General features: G+C 50.2%; 1 protein-coding gene across 1 annotated transcript; it reads left to right on the top strand.

Annotated features, from left to right (window-relative positions):
• Positions 1–821: 821 nt before the first annotated feature.
• TNFRSF6B (TNF receptor superfamily member 6b) lies at positions 822–7468 on the top strand. The gene is made up of 4 exons (XM_062589264.1): positions 822–883; positions 1463–1841; positions 4040–4237; positions 6536–7468. The coding sequence occupies exons 1-4, from the start codon at positions 842–844 to the stop codon at positions 6814–6816; spliced, it is 900 nt and encodes a 299-aa protein (XP_062445248.1). The 5' UTR covers positions 822–841; the 3' UTR covers positions 6817–7468.
• Positions 7469–15866: the final 8398 nt, after the last annotated feature.

Below are 15866 nucleotides of genomic sequence, written 5' to 3'. Positions count from 1 at the left end.
ACTTACAGCTAGGGAACAGAGTGTACATGGGGGAATTTCCCTACGTTTCCCCAGCAAAGCAAAAAAAAAAAAAAAAAAAAAAAAAAAAACGCATAAAATGATCAGCGTAAAATTTGCAACAGTACAAATCCCACCTGCTTCCTTGCCCCGTACAGCAAATGCCCCGCACGGGAGTGAAACCTCTCCCGTTGGTATAGGCACACGAGCGGCAGCGCGGCGGGGCTGGAGAGGGGGAGCGGGCCGGGCGGGGGCTGGCCCGGCCCGGCCCGGCCCGGGATGCCGCCGCCGCCGCCGGGCCTTGCGCAAGGGGGGTCTTCCCCGCGGCCGGTGGGCGGGCTGCGGCTTTAAAGGTGCCTCGCGGGGAGCGGAGCGGAGCGGTGCGGTGCGGTGCGGGCCGGCGGCGCGGTAAGGCCCGGCGGGAGCCCGCGGCCGGGGGAGCCCGGGGCCGGCGGCGGTGCCGAGCCCCGGCGCCTCCCGCGAGCGCCGCGGCGGCAGCGGGGCGGCGGCGGCGGCGGCGGCCCCGGCGCGTCCCGGCGGCCGCGGGCGCCGCGGTGGGGTTGGCGGCGGCGGCGGCCCGGGCTTGTGCTGCTGGGCTCGGTGGGAGCCCTCTTCCCGGAGGGGCCGCTTGGGAAGCGTGCTGGAGTCTGAGATCGCTCAACCTTCCGTAACCCCCCGTAACGACATCTCACTGCTTTGCAGCTGGAGGACCAGTCCGGCGGTGCTGTTAAACAGGAGAGGAGCTCAAGCGCAGCAGTTAATTCTTAGATCCAGCTCAGACCACTGAGGAGACCTCTCTGAATCCCCAGATTTCCGAGCGCGCTGCCCTGAAACCCTTGATGCTATGCTCTCCTACCGCACGCTGACTGTGAGACATCCATCCAAGGTAACGTACCATCTGCTGTTGAGGTTAGTCTAAGGGGCTCTGAAAAGGAAAGAGAGCACAAGTGAGGTTCTGGGGTCCTCCAGTGCCTTACTGAGTGTCTGGGTTTGGTTTTTGGAAACCAAAAAAATTCAGAGTTCAATGGAAAACACTAATATTTACTTTTTCGATAAACTTCTTCCTTTTGGATTCCTATTATGGGAAAGCCTTACCCAGAATGGTTGGGATTTTACTGGAGTAAAAAGTCAGAGAAGGAGAGTGTGCTGGAATTGTATTTGTTGCTGAAAAGAGCAGTGGGTCCATGCAGGCTTTGTGGCCTTTGGGAAGGGCGTTCCTGTGACCAAGGGAGGAGAGGTACCTGCGATGCGGTGAGTCTGGTCCCCAGTAGCACTATTGCTTTGCTGCTGGAGGGAGAATGTGAGGCTAAAGAATAATTTCTTGCACCTAGAATGATAACCAAGAGCTAGTTCTGTAACGCAGCTGCCATGTTATTGCTCCTGTCTCTACAAAAAACAAGCAAAAGCTAATAACTTTTTGTACTTTTTTCTTTTTTTTTCTTTTTCTTTTTTTTAATTGCTATAGTGGATGCTTGTTCCTCTCTTCCTCTTACTGGCTGAACTCAGCTCCAGCTTCCAACCCACCTACCAATGGAAGGATGCTGTGACAAATGAAAAAATTACTTGCCAGCAGTGCCCGCCAGGGACCTTCGTGGCACAGCACTGCACCAGAGAGAGGCCGACAGTGTGCGAGCCCTGCCCGGATTTGCACTACACGCAGTACTGGAACTACCTGGAGAAGTGCCGGTACTGTAATGTCATCTGCGAGGAGAAGCAGGTAGAAGTGCAGCAGTGCAATTCCACCCACAACAGAGTATGTCAGTGCCAGGAGGGCTATTATTCAGAAATGGAGTTCTGCGTCAGACACTCTGAGTGTCCTCCGGGCTCTGGTGTATTTAAACTGGGTATGTATCCTAGCAGAACTGCTGGGGCAGAGGCATGTATGCTTGTGAGCATCTTACCGTAGTCTGATGTGACTGCTGGAGGCTAAAATCTAGGAGAAAAAGAACAGCCAATGATTTGCTGTAGTTCAGCTTATTCCCTCTGCTCATGGCCTATTTTCCTAGGAGCTTTTTATTTATTTATTTATTTTACTTTTTGACACTTTCTCTTGCTACCCTTGAAACACCCCAGCACCATATTTGAGACATGGTAATTCCTAGGCGCTCACTTCACCAGGCAGATCTGGCCAACTCTGGGAAATGATTCACTGTTCCTGTCCAGCAGCAACATGCTCTGAAATACCTGCTCTGAGCAGGTGGAAATGCTTTGGTAGTTCCTACTAGTTTGTCCACTCTCTTTTCCCTTGCAGGTAGGTAGCTAAGAATTTGAGGTATGAAATGCCAGTTATCTGGACTGAAAAGCACTGCTTATGATATAATGCAGAGCTGGTGAATGTATGTAGCTCCAGGGTTGGCTTGTATGTTTTTAATTGTGTCATTTACATAGGTTATATTTAAAACACAAAATGGATAAATGAGTAAGGCAGGTTGCAAAACAGTAAAATCAGCCTTGCAAAGATTTGTGTCTCAGGGAGATTTGCAAGTCTGGGACTTGTGAGACACATACCATGAAAGATTAACGGGCTTTTTTTTTTTTTCAGTTGTTTCCTTAACATAGGTTTATCTGGTTCCTTAGTTGCCTCCATTGGTGCGTCTGTATACGCTTTCTAAAAATACAATTTGCATATAAGCATATTTCCCTCTCACTCTCCCCTGAGTCACCAAAGACTGGTCTTTTTGGAAACCACAGCTGAGTAAAATAAGACAGTGTGGGTAGCATGGGTGAAAGCGGCATGTTTTGCTTTGTGTTTTAAAGACATTGAGACTTTTGGCAATTCTTCCATTTATGACACACAAGCACTTAAGGCTTAAAGGCCAGATGAGAAATATCTCTTGTCTTTAGATGATTCTTATGGTTGAGGTTGATAGTTTTCTTTTTTTTTCTGTAGGAAATGACAGTTACAAAATGCAGTGATTCAGCAAAAGGTGAACTAGTTTTCCAAACAGTGTGGGAAAATCCCGTGAAATTGAAAGATTACATTTGGCTGGAGGCTTGGTTTTAGCACTGAGCAGTCATGTGAGCAAGCTGGGACATGTGGGGAGAAGCAATTTTTATTTTATTTATTTACTAATTCACTGCGGGGGGCGTTACAGCACTGCAGCCCAGATGTCCCAGTTCCCCCAGGAAGGGCAGAGCTTCACTGCGGATGGGAAGAGCGCAGAGGCCGCGAGCGCCTGGCCGAGCGGGACCCGGGGCGCGGGGAAGGCAGTGCCACGGCGGCGCTTTGCAGGGCTTCGGCGGGTGCAGTCGTCACTTCGGGGCAGTAGCTCCAATGGCTTGGGCAGACCTTGTTGGCTTTCACGTTGGAGCAGAATTCTCTGATACGTGTGCGGTTCCTCTAGGGAAGTTGTCTTTATTTTGTTTCCCATTTACAAATACTGAACCACATGCTGGGGTCATCATCAGGGCTGGCTAGGATATCTACCGTTAAAGTCAAAGAAATAGCCTGAAGGAGGCTGCAACAAGGTAAAAACCTTGCTCTTCTCTAGCCGTATGAAGAGGAGATGAAAATGGGTGTGAAATGTGATTGTGACAAGGTCATTACCTCTTATTTCAAAGAATACAAAAGACACCCTGGACAGAGTCTTGCTGGCATGTCATTTGGGTGAAAAGGCAGCTGGTTTGGCCCTGAGCCTTTACTAGAAAAACGCAGCACTGCAAAAGCAAGCAGAGCACTGAAGCCCTCAGCAACTTTTACTTTCGCTTGGCTAGAAGCCTCCCAGCTGCGTTACACTGCGAATCAAAGGACTGTTTCGGCATGTGTCAAATGTTTAGGCATCAGTTCTTGGAAAATGGTTAGAAAAAGTGCTGCTGTTTGTCCTGCAGTTGGACACACACTTTTCAAGGGGTGGGGGGGGGCTACAAATGGTGACCATCTGAAACATACTGCCCTTATGCTCAAATGCTGTCTGATGCTCTTTGCTCAGCTGACGCTGGCCACAACTTCTGAGCTTGCTCGTTTGCTGGGTCACTGCTGCAAACACAGGTGTGTGGCTGGGGAGGGACATGCTGACACTCCCTTTGCTGCCCTCGTGCCCAGGTACCCCCTTCGAGAACACCCAGTGTCATCCCTGCCCCCAGGGATTCTTCTCGTCCTCCAGCTCCAGCACCAAGCTGTGCGAGGCCCACCAGGACTGCTCGCAGCAGGGGAAGATAACCAACGTCCAAGGAAATCAGTACCACGACACGCTCTGCACGTCCTGCAGAATGGGGAGAGGCAACAGCACGCAGGGACCAGGTGAGCCCGTGGGCACGCCGCCGGCCGGTCTGGCACAGGGGTCTCTGTGGGCAGAGCAGGGAGATGCTGGAGCTGCGTTGTTGCTGGGGCGAGCATGAACTTTCTGGTGTCTTTTTCTATGTGGATGACAATTGAGATAAAATTACTTTTAAAAGTATGGAGTGATAACTACAGAGGATTAAAATATAGTCTCTCTCTCCCTCACCTTTACGTACTTTTGCATTAGGACACAGAATGAGTACAGGGTCTGAGCGACAACCGTTTCTCATCCAGGCTTTGGGAGCAAACCACATGCAGGTTTCTTGCCCACTGAGAATATGGAGTTGGCAACAAAATCCTATGGGTGTTTAGCAGCGACTTTGATAACCAGGGAAAGCTGCCAGCACACACAGGCGGTTCTTTCAGTTATTTGCTCTGTTGCCCACAGCTGATTGCTTGCAATGATAACTGGTTGCTTGTAATCTTGTAAACGTACCCGAGGTGAAGGGCAATACCACCAGAGCGCCTGCTGGTCTTCACTCAGATCAGTCCCTGGCTGGCCTGGTTTCGTTTCCTCTCCTGGTCTTTCAGCCTGTCTTTCCAGAAATCCTTATTGTTGACTCCAAGGTACAAAATACATCTGAGCCTCAGTGTAACTTGGATCTTGGCCTGTTATGTGGAAAAAACAATGATGCTGCATCAGCTGTTTCACAGCGACACCACCAAACGAGCGCTGAGTTTCACTGGAGCCTGAAAGTTGGGCAAGAGCCTTCACTTGGCACAGATCAGGCAGGAGAGGCGGGAGAGCGACGGGACGGCTCCTGAGAGCTGTCCTGTAACTTGCGTCCTCAACAATTTAGGGGATGAGAAAGAGGCCAGGTCCGGGTCTCTCACATGCAAGCTGACTCAAGGGCCTTGATATCAGTTAAGGTGAACCAGGCAGCTCTGTGAAACCACCTGCTCTACCCTGAATGTACAGCTGATATATGAAGGAGACAAGGTCTGTTCCTCTGATGTCAGTGAATCCTCACAGTCTTGGACTTCAAAAAACAAGAGCTTCCCTTCATCTGCCATGCAGCAAGAAGGATTTTCCCTCCAGCAATGTATGAGACAAGTTCATCTTTCAATCATCAGCTTCCTAAGAGCTTTATGCAAAAGTATTTCAACAAACTGGCCTAGCAAACGTGTGGCGCTTCTCCTTAAGAAGCATGACTCATGCCATGAGCCACTCGCCAGGAGTGTGAACCTGGTGGAGGAAGTGGGCACCAGCTGAAAACCTCTATCATCAGCACGTGCCCTTTCCTCACCGCTTGCCAGGAGCGTGATCATGGTGGATAGTGAGGACATCGGATGAACATCAGCAGCAGCACGTGCCCTTTCCTCTTGTTAAGCAATGCACCTGGATCCAGCCTGGCCATAGAGCTATTTAAAGAGAAACAGGCTCCGTGAGCAATGGGGAGCTGAACGGTATTTTTAACTCCAGCTCTTCAGACGATTTCACTCTGCAGGGAAGGTGCACGGGCCCTTGTGCTTCTCTTTTGTGCAGACAATTGCAGGACCACTTAAATAACAAACTCCAAGTCTGGAGGAGGGTCAGAAGGTCCAGGCAAGCCCAACCCAGTATAACCAGTGAAACTGTTCCCAGTTCACACTGGTACAAAATCAGGTCAATCTCTTCCTTATTGGTTAATAGTCGGATGGGCCCATATAGGATGGGCCACTGCTGGGAAAGTTTGCCTGCCGTGAAAGCTGGGTCCCGGCTTCCAGGGCAGTCACCTGGCAGAAATGGACTTTTCTTTTAACGATGCCATGCTTGGTCCTTTCCTTCTCCCTTTCAACCTCATTTTCTCCCTGCAAAGACCTATTCTGACATGTATATCTCGTCGTGCGCCTGCCAGGCACGCCAGGCCGGCAGTACTCGCCCTTTCCCCCTTAGCCACAGCAAAGCGCGGGGCCGGTGTGAGTCCGATGCCTCCGAGCAGCCTCGGCTGCCAGTTGCGCCCTATGGACGCAGCTGTGCACGTGAGTAGTGTTGTGCAATTCTGTTTGTGCAGCTACTCTGGGCTGTAAGTGGCTGTATGAGTTAAAGTACACTCCAGAAATCAGGTTACGAGGGCAGCAGCTTTCCTGGCAGGACTCAGTGAGCTGGAGCCCATGGCCTGAGCTGGCCGTTCCTGGACAGAAGCGCCCAGGTCGGGGCAGGATGCCGCGGAGGGAGTGGGGCAGCAGCAGGGTTAGCTGGTTTGTTCCTCGCTTGGGTCCAGTCTCCTCGTGTCACCCTGGGACCTCGTCTCTAACCTTCAGGTGGTTTTCTCCTAGCAGCCCTAGAAGACGAGGACTGTGAGCAGGCCGTGATAGACTTTGTGGCGTACCAGAACATCCCCGTGAGAAAGCTGAAGCGCCTGCAGCAGATCCTCGAGCGCTCGCCGCGGAAGCAGGCGCCGGCGAGCAGGGCAGTCATCCAGGAGAAGTTCAGGGCTTTCCTCATCCGCCTGAAAGAGGGTCACTACGAAGTCACCAGGGAGCTGCTGGACGCGCTGCGGGCCACCAAGCTGCACTCGATCGAGGAGGAGGTCCGGGAGCGCTTCCTCTTGTACTGAGAACATGAATCGAACCTCCAGGGTTTGGGAGGGGGTCGGCGTTGTGCGTGTGTGTTTTTGTTTTGTTTTCCACTGGGCCTTCATTAACTTATTAATCTGTCAAAAACTAACTTGAAATGCACCGCGGAGAAGACGAGCGATGGGTCAGAGTCGCACCGTGCTCCGCGGCAGCTGCCGTTGGGCCCGGCCTGCGGGCAGGGGTACGTCGCCTCTCTGTCCCTGCCTTGGGTGAACCTCGCTTGGCTGCAAGCAGCAGCGTGTCTGAGCACGGAGCCACCACGTGCCCGCGGAGGCCTGGGCCAACTCGGGGCGCTGGCTGTTTATTTTCCAGCTCTTAATACGGGTCAGTATTTTATCAGAAGAGAAACACACAAGCAAGGTCATTTTTCTGGGGAAGGACCCTGTTCCCCCTTTTTAGGCTACTGTGAGGCTTAGTTTTAAACAGTCTTTGGTTTTGGTTTTTTAATTATTTAATAGTATTTTCTGCAGAGGATTCACTTGCGTGCGTTTGTCACGTTGGTTTGGAGATTGGAGCGTGCTGAGATAGCTTGGGGGTAGGATGCCCCTAAAGTCACTGGTACAGCTGGCTTTAAATTTATGTCTGAGCTGCCTGCTTTTATACCGTACATGGAATCTGTTTTGTAAAGGAAAAAAAGCAAAGAAGTTATTTTATTACAAGAGTCTCTGTTACCAGCTGCCTTTCCTAGTCTCATTTTGGGCGGGGGGGAGGGAGGTGCTGCCACAGGTCTTCTGGCTCCTACTTGTTTCTGCCCCATTTTCGCCAGCACCCTGCGATCGTAAAGCACCGGCCTTCAGCACAAACCCCGAGAGCAGCAAAAAGAGCCTTGGTGAGCCGAAGGCAAGGATGCACGCGAGCGTGCGGCAGGCTGCGGGCACGCGGCTCTGCCTCCGGGCAAACCCCGCGCCGGAGCAGCCGGCCGGCGCCGCGGCGAGCCCCGCTCGGCCAGGCGGGGATGCGCGGCCGGCGTGAGCGTGCTGTTGCACAACTGCAGGAGAGGAGCGCCCTGCCCTGCTCCTGCTGACAGCAGGCATTTTTTTTCTTCTTTTAAGCTTCATAAATGCATTTAGGGAAGTCAACAAGGGCGACTCTCTCGGGCTTTTTCCAGCCTGTGGCAATGATGACACAGTGCCTACATATTCCGCCTCCACTGAGTTTGGCTTTTTATAGCTCCTTTTAGCTGAATAGTTGTCAGGAATAGTTTGTGGTTCAAGAGAGAAGTATTTTTGCCCAAGCAGTAGTCACTGAATGCACTCTCAAAAATCTGCTGTGCGGAACTGCCCCACACTTAACTCATGAGAGGGAGGCTGAAATAACCAAGTAAAAGGGGATTTTAACCCCACCTCTGCTGCTGGCAGCCTTTTCCTGTGTCGTCCTTGCTGCACAACACCCAAAGGCCGTTTGCTTCGCGCAGTGGGTTAGCTGAGCAGGGCCTCTCCTGTGGGCAGCACCTGCCCTTTTGCTGTTCCTCGGTTTTCTGGAGCTGGGGCCTCCCTGGCGCTCTGTTTGCACCCACGCTCCAAGCCAGCGATCCCGAGCAAGCAGGCTCCACGGTGATCGCTCCTGCTCACGCAGCTTTGGGCTCTAGGAGATGAAGCAGTCTGGTGGTTCTGACATTGCCCTGCGTTGGCTCAGCTGGGGACAGATGCAAACAAAATGGTTTGAAAGCAGCAGAGAGCCCTCGCTCCCACCTCTGCACTGAGCCAGGACTGACCCTGGCGATTCCCTGGCGGCTTTGCCAAACCTGTTCTCCACATCCTCCAAAGGAGGCTGCACAAGCACGAAAGTTGCCTCTTCCAGCGCTCTGTTCCCACCCACAGGAGCTTTCCTAATGTTTAATCTTCGCCCCGATAATTGTTCCATCCCCAAACGGGGGCTTCTCCCCAGCCCCTTGGCCTCAGGCATTTGGCTAAGGCAAAGAGTTGTAACGAAGGCGCTGGTGGCCTAGTCTCTGCTAGGGCCTGGGCTTTCCTGCATGCTGAATAAGCCAAGAAGGGTTTTGGTTTCCACTGAAGTGCTGCGTGACATGGAGAAATACTGCTCCTGGGTGGTGCTTTTCCATCAGGCAGAGTAAAGGGCAGGACCCCGAGGGTTTGAAGGCTTTTGCAGCTGGAGCCTCCAGCTTGGCTGTGGTCAACGAAGACCCAAACGCTTATGGGGTTCCCATCCTGCTGCGCTGCCTAGTTAGCACTAAGTGCTAAAGATTCGGTGTCCTCGGTCACTTGCTCTTCCAATGGTAAGGAGCGCTGTGAATGCTCGTGTGTTGTTCAGCTTGCCCTCGTGAGGTTTTTTTGGCCTAGAGGTAGCAAGGTTCCAGTCTGGAGGGCTGTTTGTGCAAGCAGGGGTGCTGGCACTCAGCCCCGTAGCTGGCTGGTGTCACAGCCCAGCCGAGGCAGCCTGCCGAGCCCTTTGGGGCGCTTTCTGGGCAGACAATATTTGGGGCACTGCTGCCATTTCTAGGTTGTTTATTGGAACAGTTAGACCTTGTCTGAGGTTTCTCTGCCAAGCTTCATGCGGATTTAGTCAGAATTTCTACATAGCGAAGTTTCTCCTTGTGTAGACTTGCAGGCAGTGTAACAGTGGGGGATCTTCCTGGTAAACATTGACCTTTATAAATAAGCATCCAATTCCCCAAGCACATGAATCCCACTTGGTTTCCAGGAAATGGAAAATGTGATAAAATTCTACACGAGAATTTTACGCTGCTAAATCCGCTGGGGACTGCTCCCAATGTTTGGTCTCACAGCCAAACCACCCTGCGCCAAGCGAAGACACGTGAAGCTTCCTCCTGCTCAGATCCCACCTCTTCTCACGCATGCATGCTGCATCAGGCAGTCACAGACCAAACCATGACTAACTGTAAATTTGATTAGTTGACAAGGTGAAATAACTTAAAGGATAAAAGCCCCTTTTGGTTTTCACTGTAGTTTCCCGTGCCCAGAGAGAAAAGAGGAACAATAAAGCAGTGCAAACTCCTTCCTAATAACTCAAATGACTGTTTTCCTTATAAGCTGTGGCTAAGGACAAGTACATGGTAACACTGAAACATCTCCTGAGATGACTCAGATATTTACTATAGAGAAGATAATTTCCCCAAATGCTGTGGGCCCTGCATAAAAGGCCCAAGCCCACGCTGTTCTCCAAGCTGTGTTTCCCTATCATCTTATGCTGTTAAATACTTAAAATAGAAGAGGGGGAAGAGGGAAAGGCACGCAAAAACCCACAACAGTTCATTCAGTCTTCTCAGGCGTGGCTGCTGCTTCGGTTTGCCTCTGTCTAGGGCCTCATGCTCAGCGGTCCAGGTCCTGGCATCCAGGTGAGACAGTGACTCACAGAGGGCAGCGACTCCCCAAACCCCATCAGAGTCTCCCCTGGCAGGAAACTACTTGCTCACAGCGGGATTGGTTCAGACACGTTCCTGGCATAAAAACCTGTCCGCAATAAAAGTGGTGCATCTGCTGGCCCAGTGCTGGAGGGTGTGAAATGGAGGCAGGTAAATGATTAACACCGACCTGAGGAGTCAGCGGAAGGTTTTCCCAGTGAGCTGGCTCGCACCTGTGACTGCCAGAGGAGGGATTCTTCCAGGCGCAGAGAGGGATGCAGCAGGATCTGAGCAGGGCCGTGTTTCCGCTCCATAAGCCCGATCCAAACAAACTCCAATGATCCCCACAGCCATGCCTAAATCACAGGCCAGGCAAATTCCTTCTGCCTACAGATTCCTACGTGTTTTCTTTTTGACAGAGGTTGCTCTTTGCTCTGCATCCACGTGCGCTCGCACAGCGCTCGGCAGCTGGGCCGGACACTTCACGGCAGGCTCAGCCCCGTAGAGCCTGCGCAAAGGGACCTGGGGAATGTTAGTTTATATTGAACCTGTCTGAATTTGCCCATCACTGTTCCATAGAGAAGGTGCTGATTTTTATCTTCTATGTGTGTGTGCTGGGTTTTTTTTTTTGTCTCCCTGACTGTGTTTGTGTTATTTTCCCAGGCTCTCCTTGCTGAAATACATCGCTCCTCGCTGAGCAGGTTATTTCCACGTTGGCAGTGACCTGAAGGCAACAGAGCAGAGCTCCTTCGGGACAGTGCTGCAGACAGACGCGGCCAGTGGCCTCGGGGACAGAGATGAGGGTGAGAAGTCAGTGTTGTCTGCGAGCAGGAGCAGAAAGATGAGAGCAGGCTGCAGAGCAAATGTGCCTGGCAAACACGCAGCGACCTCTTAAGCTGAGGTGCCAAAGCACATACGTGCCCTGCCTGAGAGCGGCTCACTAAACGGGCAGGGTGACAACTGGAAACTGGGTGACATGATGCTCAGGACAAAGTAATTGCCCTGAACTCCTGCCCAGGATTGCAACACCAGCAGCGCTGCCAGACCGTGACCCAGCTGTGCCAGCCCGGTCTTTGCTTGCCTGGCCGTTACCTTCCAGCGTAGCCCAGCTGGAGGAGGGCTTGGCACATACGGTGCTTCTGAGCTTTCAGTGGTGAAGTCTGAAAACATATGGAAGCAGAAAAAATTGCATCCTGATTTTACAGAAAATTGTTACGGAGGGACAGTGAAGGGCTCTGACCCTCTGGGGAAGCGCGCTGAGCTGACCAGGGCCAGAGCCCCGAACGCGACTCCTGGGCACGGCCCGTTCTGCCCCAGGGAAGTCTCGTCCTGCGGTGCCTGGAGCTGAGCCGCTGGGCTTAGGTGCCACCTTACAGGCAGGCACGTGACAAAGCCTTAGTCATGCACGTGCGATGAAGGAGATGGTTTCCCTCTCCCAGTCTCATCTTTAATTCCTCTGGCCTCGTTTCTTTCCCTCAGTCTGTAATTTCTGTTCCTTTCTGTTCTAGGAGCTTCCTGAAATGGGGATGTCGCTCAGAGTAAATGAGAGGTCTCGCAGGAGCTGGGACCTTCTCCTAGCCTGGGCCAGTTGGATAAATAGGAAACGAGAGGGCTCACAATCAAGCCGGTGGCGAGTCGGGATTGGTTTTGCCGCCAGGTAAGGAGCAAGGATCAGCTAAATGCTCCTGGGCTCAGTGTGGCTCATGGCCATTGGTCTCCTGCTACAGCTGCTGCTGGAGCTGGGTGACACTCTGTCATCAAATCATTTTTCCTTTTTCTTTTTTTTTTTAATGAAATGAAATGTTTTGCCTCATGTTGGCCAACTCCCACACCCCAAAACCTACTGAAAAAGCATCCTTTTTATGAAAATGTGAAAAACACAATGAAAGACATTACAGCAAAGGAAATGGTTTGATTTGTTGATTCTTTTCACAATAAAGAAAGCTCTAATACTTTGGTAGCCTTAGCACTGTACTAGAGCTCCCAAAGGGTGCCTGCTTCAGAGTCACGGTCTGGCCATGTGCCATGGTGTGGGCTGGAGGGCTACTTGCTCCCTATCCCTTCTGCCACTTCCCAGCTGCCTGAGCTAGTCCTCAAAGTCCCCTGGTTTCCCTTCTTGGAAAATGGAATGAGCTTGCTATATCCCAGATTTAGGAAGTGTTTAGAGGTCTTTGCAATAAGGATGTTCCAAAACTGCAAATGATTGCTGCCTTGTTACGATGTCAGGTAAGAAACGGTGGCAGTATCTTTCATCCACGGTCTCCCTCAGTAGATTCAGTTACTTCTTTGAGAGTACTGAATAACTAGCAGACTTGTTCAGACAACAGTGTAGCATATTGACTCGGTAGTCTACAGATAAAGGAAAGAAGGTAGCTAACGTTTTTTTGGGTTTTTTTGTTTTTTTTTTACCAAAAAATTGGATCCAGTTTCTTGTGGTGATTACAAAGCATGTTGTAATTTTCACTTATTCCCAGGGTTCACTTTCAAGTGGATTGTAGAAGGACAGTTGTCTTTTACAGAGAAGCTTGCCTAGAGAGCTTGCCAGAGAGCTTGCTTCTGCCTAGAGAGGCTGAAATGTTCACTCATGGAAATTAATCCAGAGAATGGGTTCAAGGCTGAAGCAGGTTTCTGTTTGTTCGGCTGTTGTCTGGGTCTCCTCAGGTTGCTCACAAGGTGCTAACTGTATCATGGTTAAGCCTCAGTCTGGGCATTGCATCCTCTTAACTCGAATAAAAATAGAGTAAGTTGATTAAATCTTCTGATGCTCTTTGCTTACATCAGTTTTCTGGGAAACTTGGTCAGGAAGCTTGGAATGACAGATATAATAATGCTTACACAATTCCCTGACTGTTTAGAACAGCAAGCACTTCATGTATTAATTCTGGGTCAATGTAAAACAGGGGTCTTCCCAAAGCAATTGTTTGCTTACCCTTTAAAAAACATTGGCATTTTCCATCTTGCTCAATGTTTAGGGAGAGGGCTACGGCAGCCCACTGTCCCTGAATGACTAAGTACTGTTGGAAATCAGAGAGTTAGTATTGCATTTGGGGGGGGGGGGGGAGGGAAGCGCAACACCAGCTCAGCCTCAAGAAGCGCATCAGGTGCCTGGAGCCCCAGGTCACCCTTTCTGTGCCCACAGCAGCCAGTGCTTGGTTTGGGGCCCTCCCGGACACTGCTCCGATCGTGGAAGAGCTCCAACTGGGCTGCACGTAGCTTTACCATGGGAGTGGAGCTGGGAGATTTGGTCATTTTTCTGTAGAAGGGCAGGAAAAGGATGACTTCCTAGATATTTCTAAACAGAAAAAAACAAGCTTGGCGGATATGTGCATTGGGTGATCTGGGCCCAGCTTCTGAGCGTGAGGCGGGTAGCGAGAAGGGTGTTTTCCACTGTGAAGCACAAGGGGCTGTTTAAAGGTTTGGAGAGTTCAGACCCAACTGCGAGGACATGCTCGGAAGGGCTTGTTCAGTCTCAATCTGACCATCAAGATCCTCACTGCTAGTTTCTATTTCTGTCTCTGTACTTTCTGTGATACTGAAGTTGGGCAGGTGATTTATTGGACTTGTCTTGGCCTTCCCAGAAGGTAAGGAATATTTAGAGGGAAACTTGGAAGATAAGGAGCGTGCATTCCCCAGTTCACGACTCTGAACCTCAAACGCAGACTACCTCCGGCAAAGGCAGAATCAAGTTCTCCTTTTGCCCAGTTTTGTAGGTTGTGTACCGATATGACGTCATGCAGAAACAACCAAGCCTGTGACTCAGCACCTCTCGTTTACAGAGATCCCCTGCACTTTGTTACAGCAGCTGCACTCATGTGACATTTACTAGGTCTTTCACGGTTTGTGGGGCGAAAGTCCCGTGATCCCAGCTCTTCTTATTGCCTAGAGATGAATTGTCAAAATTTCCACCATACTGAGAACATGGGTGCTGATTTGGGAGAGCTTCATCCTTGCAGAGGACACAGCTACATGGGAGCAGCTGGTTTTGATTCAGTAGCTGTCCTCCCACTGCCTCAGGTAACCAGCTGGTTTCATCCTCACTACAAAAAGCATGGTATTCAATACACGTGGGTACTACGCATAGCCTCAGATGTAAAACTAAGCTTTGTTTAGTGTAGGAGGAGAAAAATCTTATAGCAGGGTGTGACAGCCCTTGGTATCGCACAGCTGTCCCTGTTCTCTAGATACAAAAGCACATGTGAGCGAGCAGTGCTTCAGTGACAGCATACAGATACTGGCAAAATCTCAAAGAAGCAAAACACGGCCCACCTGCGCATTCATCTGAATGTTACATTTAAAGAACCAGCCACAGAGGAGGGTCTAATCGTACCGCTTTGTTCTGGAAACAAAGAACTCCTTATTTTCTCTGTGACAGTCTCATTAGGACATTTATTTTCTTTAAGGAGCAACTCAACTTTTGTGGGAGAGTATGACTCAAAAAAAAATACTTAAGGAAGTTTGCAGGGGAGCCAGTATTAGGTTATTTGACTTCTGAGAACTGGCAGAGGAGGAGTTCCTGGATAGGAATTGAACACGTGAACTCTGCAGCTTTCTGTTTCAGCAAGGCATTTAAGGACTTGTTTGATTTTACAGTGAGTTTCATCTACCCTTACAGTAGTCTTTATGGTATATCGTAAATGCAGGCTTCTTACAGCTGCACTGGATCAGTGCCTCCAGTCATTTCCTACGTCATCCCTTAGGCTGAAGGATGTAAGCTTCAAATGATGAAGCATTTTCTAAATAATGTTGTTTGTTGCACGCTGGCAGCTGCTTCCCCCAGCTGCTGGACCGGTCCCTGGCAGAGCAGTGACACTGCACCAGCAGGACATTTCTGTCCGTAGTTTCTTGCTTGTGCTTCGCATCTTAGGCACAGCTGATCTAGGACAGAGGGTTGGACAGCAGGCAGGTTTACGCATTAGTCTCCCCTGCAGGCGTTTGCTCCTGTCACGGCCACCCTGGTAGGGAGTAGCTGCTAGGGGAGGACTGCATGGGCAACGTGCAACTGTGGTGGTTCGTGTGTATATGGCTTAGCAAAGACAGTGTCATCTATGGACACGTACAAAAAAAAGAAGGCATTACTCATGAGTTAGTAATGGTAACAAGATTACTGCCTGTTCTTCCAGCAAGGATTTTCTTTCAGGAAAGTGAAGGATGTTTTATCCTGTGAATTCTTAAGCAAATGTATCTACTGCCTCATCTTCACAACTACCTTTTGGTAGCACATAACAACATGATTGTGGGCAAGGTGAGACTGCTGCAGAGGCAGTTTTCTGCTGATCTCCTGATGATACCCTCAAAAGAGGATGTGGGTAATGTGGCATTCAAAAGGTCACGCTTGTTTAAAACAAAAATATATATATATATATTGCAAACTCATTTGGAGTCAGCAGCCCTCAGCTTCAATGAAAGACAATGTAACAGAGAAGGAATGAGAAGATTTCTTTGAGCTCCAGAAAGTGATTTCTGTGTTTAGAAATGAACATGGGGCTTAATTCCACAACTGACTAATTCATTGCTAATCTTCCTCCTCTTCTGGTTTCCAGTTGAAGAGAACCAACTTTATGGAAGAAGCTCTGGTCATTTTTTCCCTAGTGACGTTGAACACTGCATTGTCCAAGTTTTCTGCTCAAAGTCCTCCATCATGCTTTTTTTTCTACACGAGATTCTGACTCTTTTTAGTATTGAGTTGCTGCTTCATTTCAACAGAAAATT

The sequence above is a fragment of the Rhea pennata genome, chromosome 16 (assembly GCF_028389875.1).
Source record: "Rhea pennata isolate bPtePen1 chromosome 16, bPtePen1.pri, whole genome shotgun sequence".
Classification (NCBI taxonomy): Eukaryota; Metazoa; Chordata; class Aves; order Rheiformes; family Rheidae; genus Rhea; species Rhea pennata.
The sequence above is the reverse complement of the archived record's forward strand: the minus strand, read 5'-3'. Positions and strand labels throughout refer to the sequence as shown.

Coding starts and splice junctions, on each gene's coding strand:
- TNFRSF6B (XM_062589264.1), top strand. CDS start 842: ATGCTCTCCTACCGCACGCTGACTGTGAGACATCCATCCAAG. Junction 884..1,462: donor CTGTGAGACATCCATCCAAG/GTAACGTACCAT, acceptor TAATTGCTATAG/TGGATGCTTGTTCCTCTCTT. Junction 1,842..4,039: donor CTCTGGTGTATTTAAACTGG/GTATGTATCCTA, acceptor CCTCGTGCCCAG/GTACCCCCTTCGAGAACACC.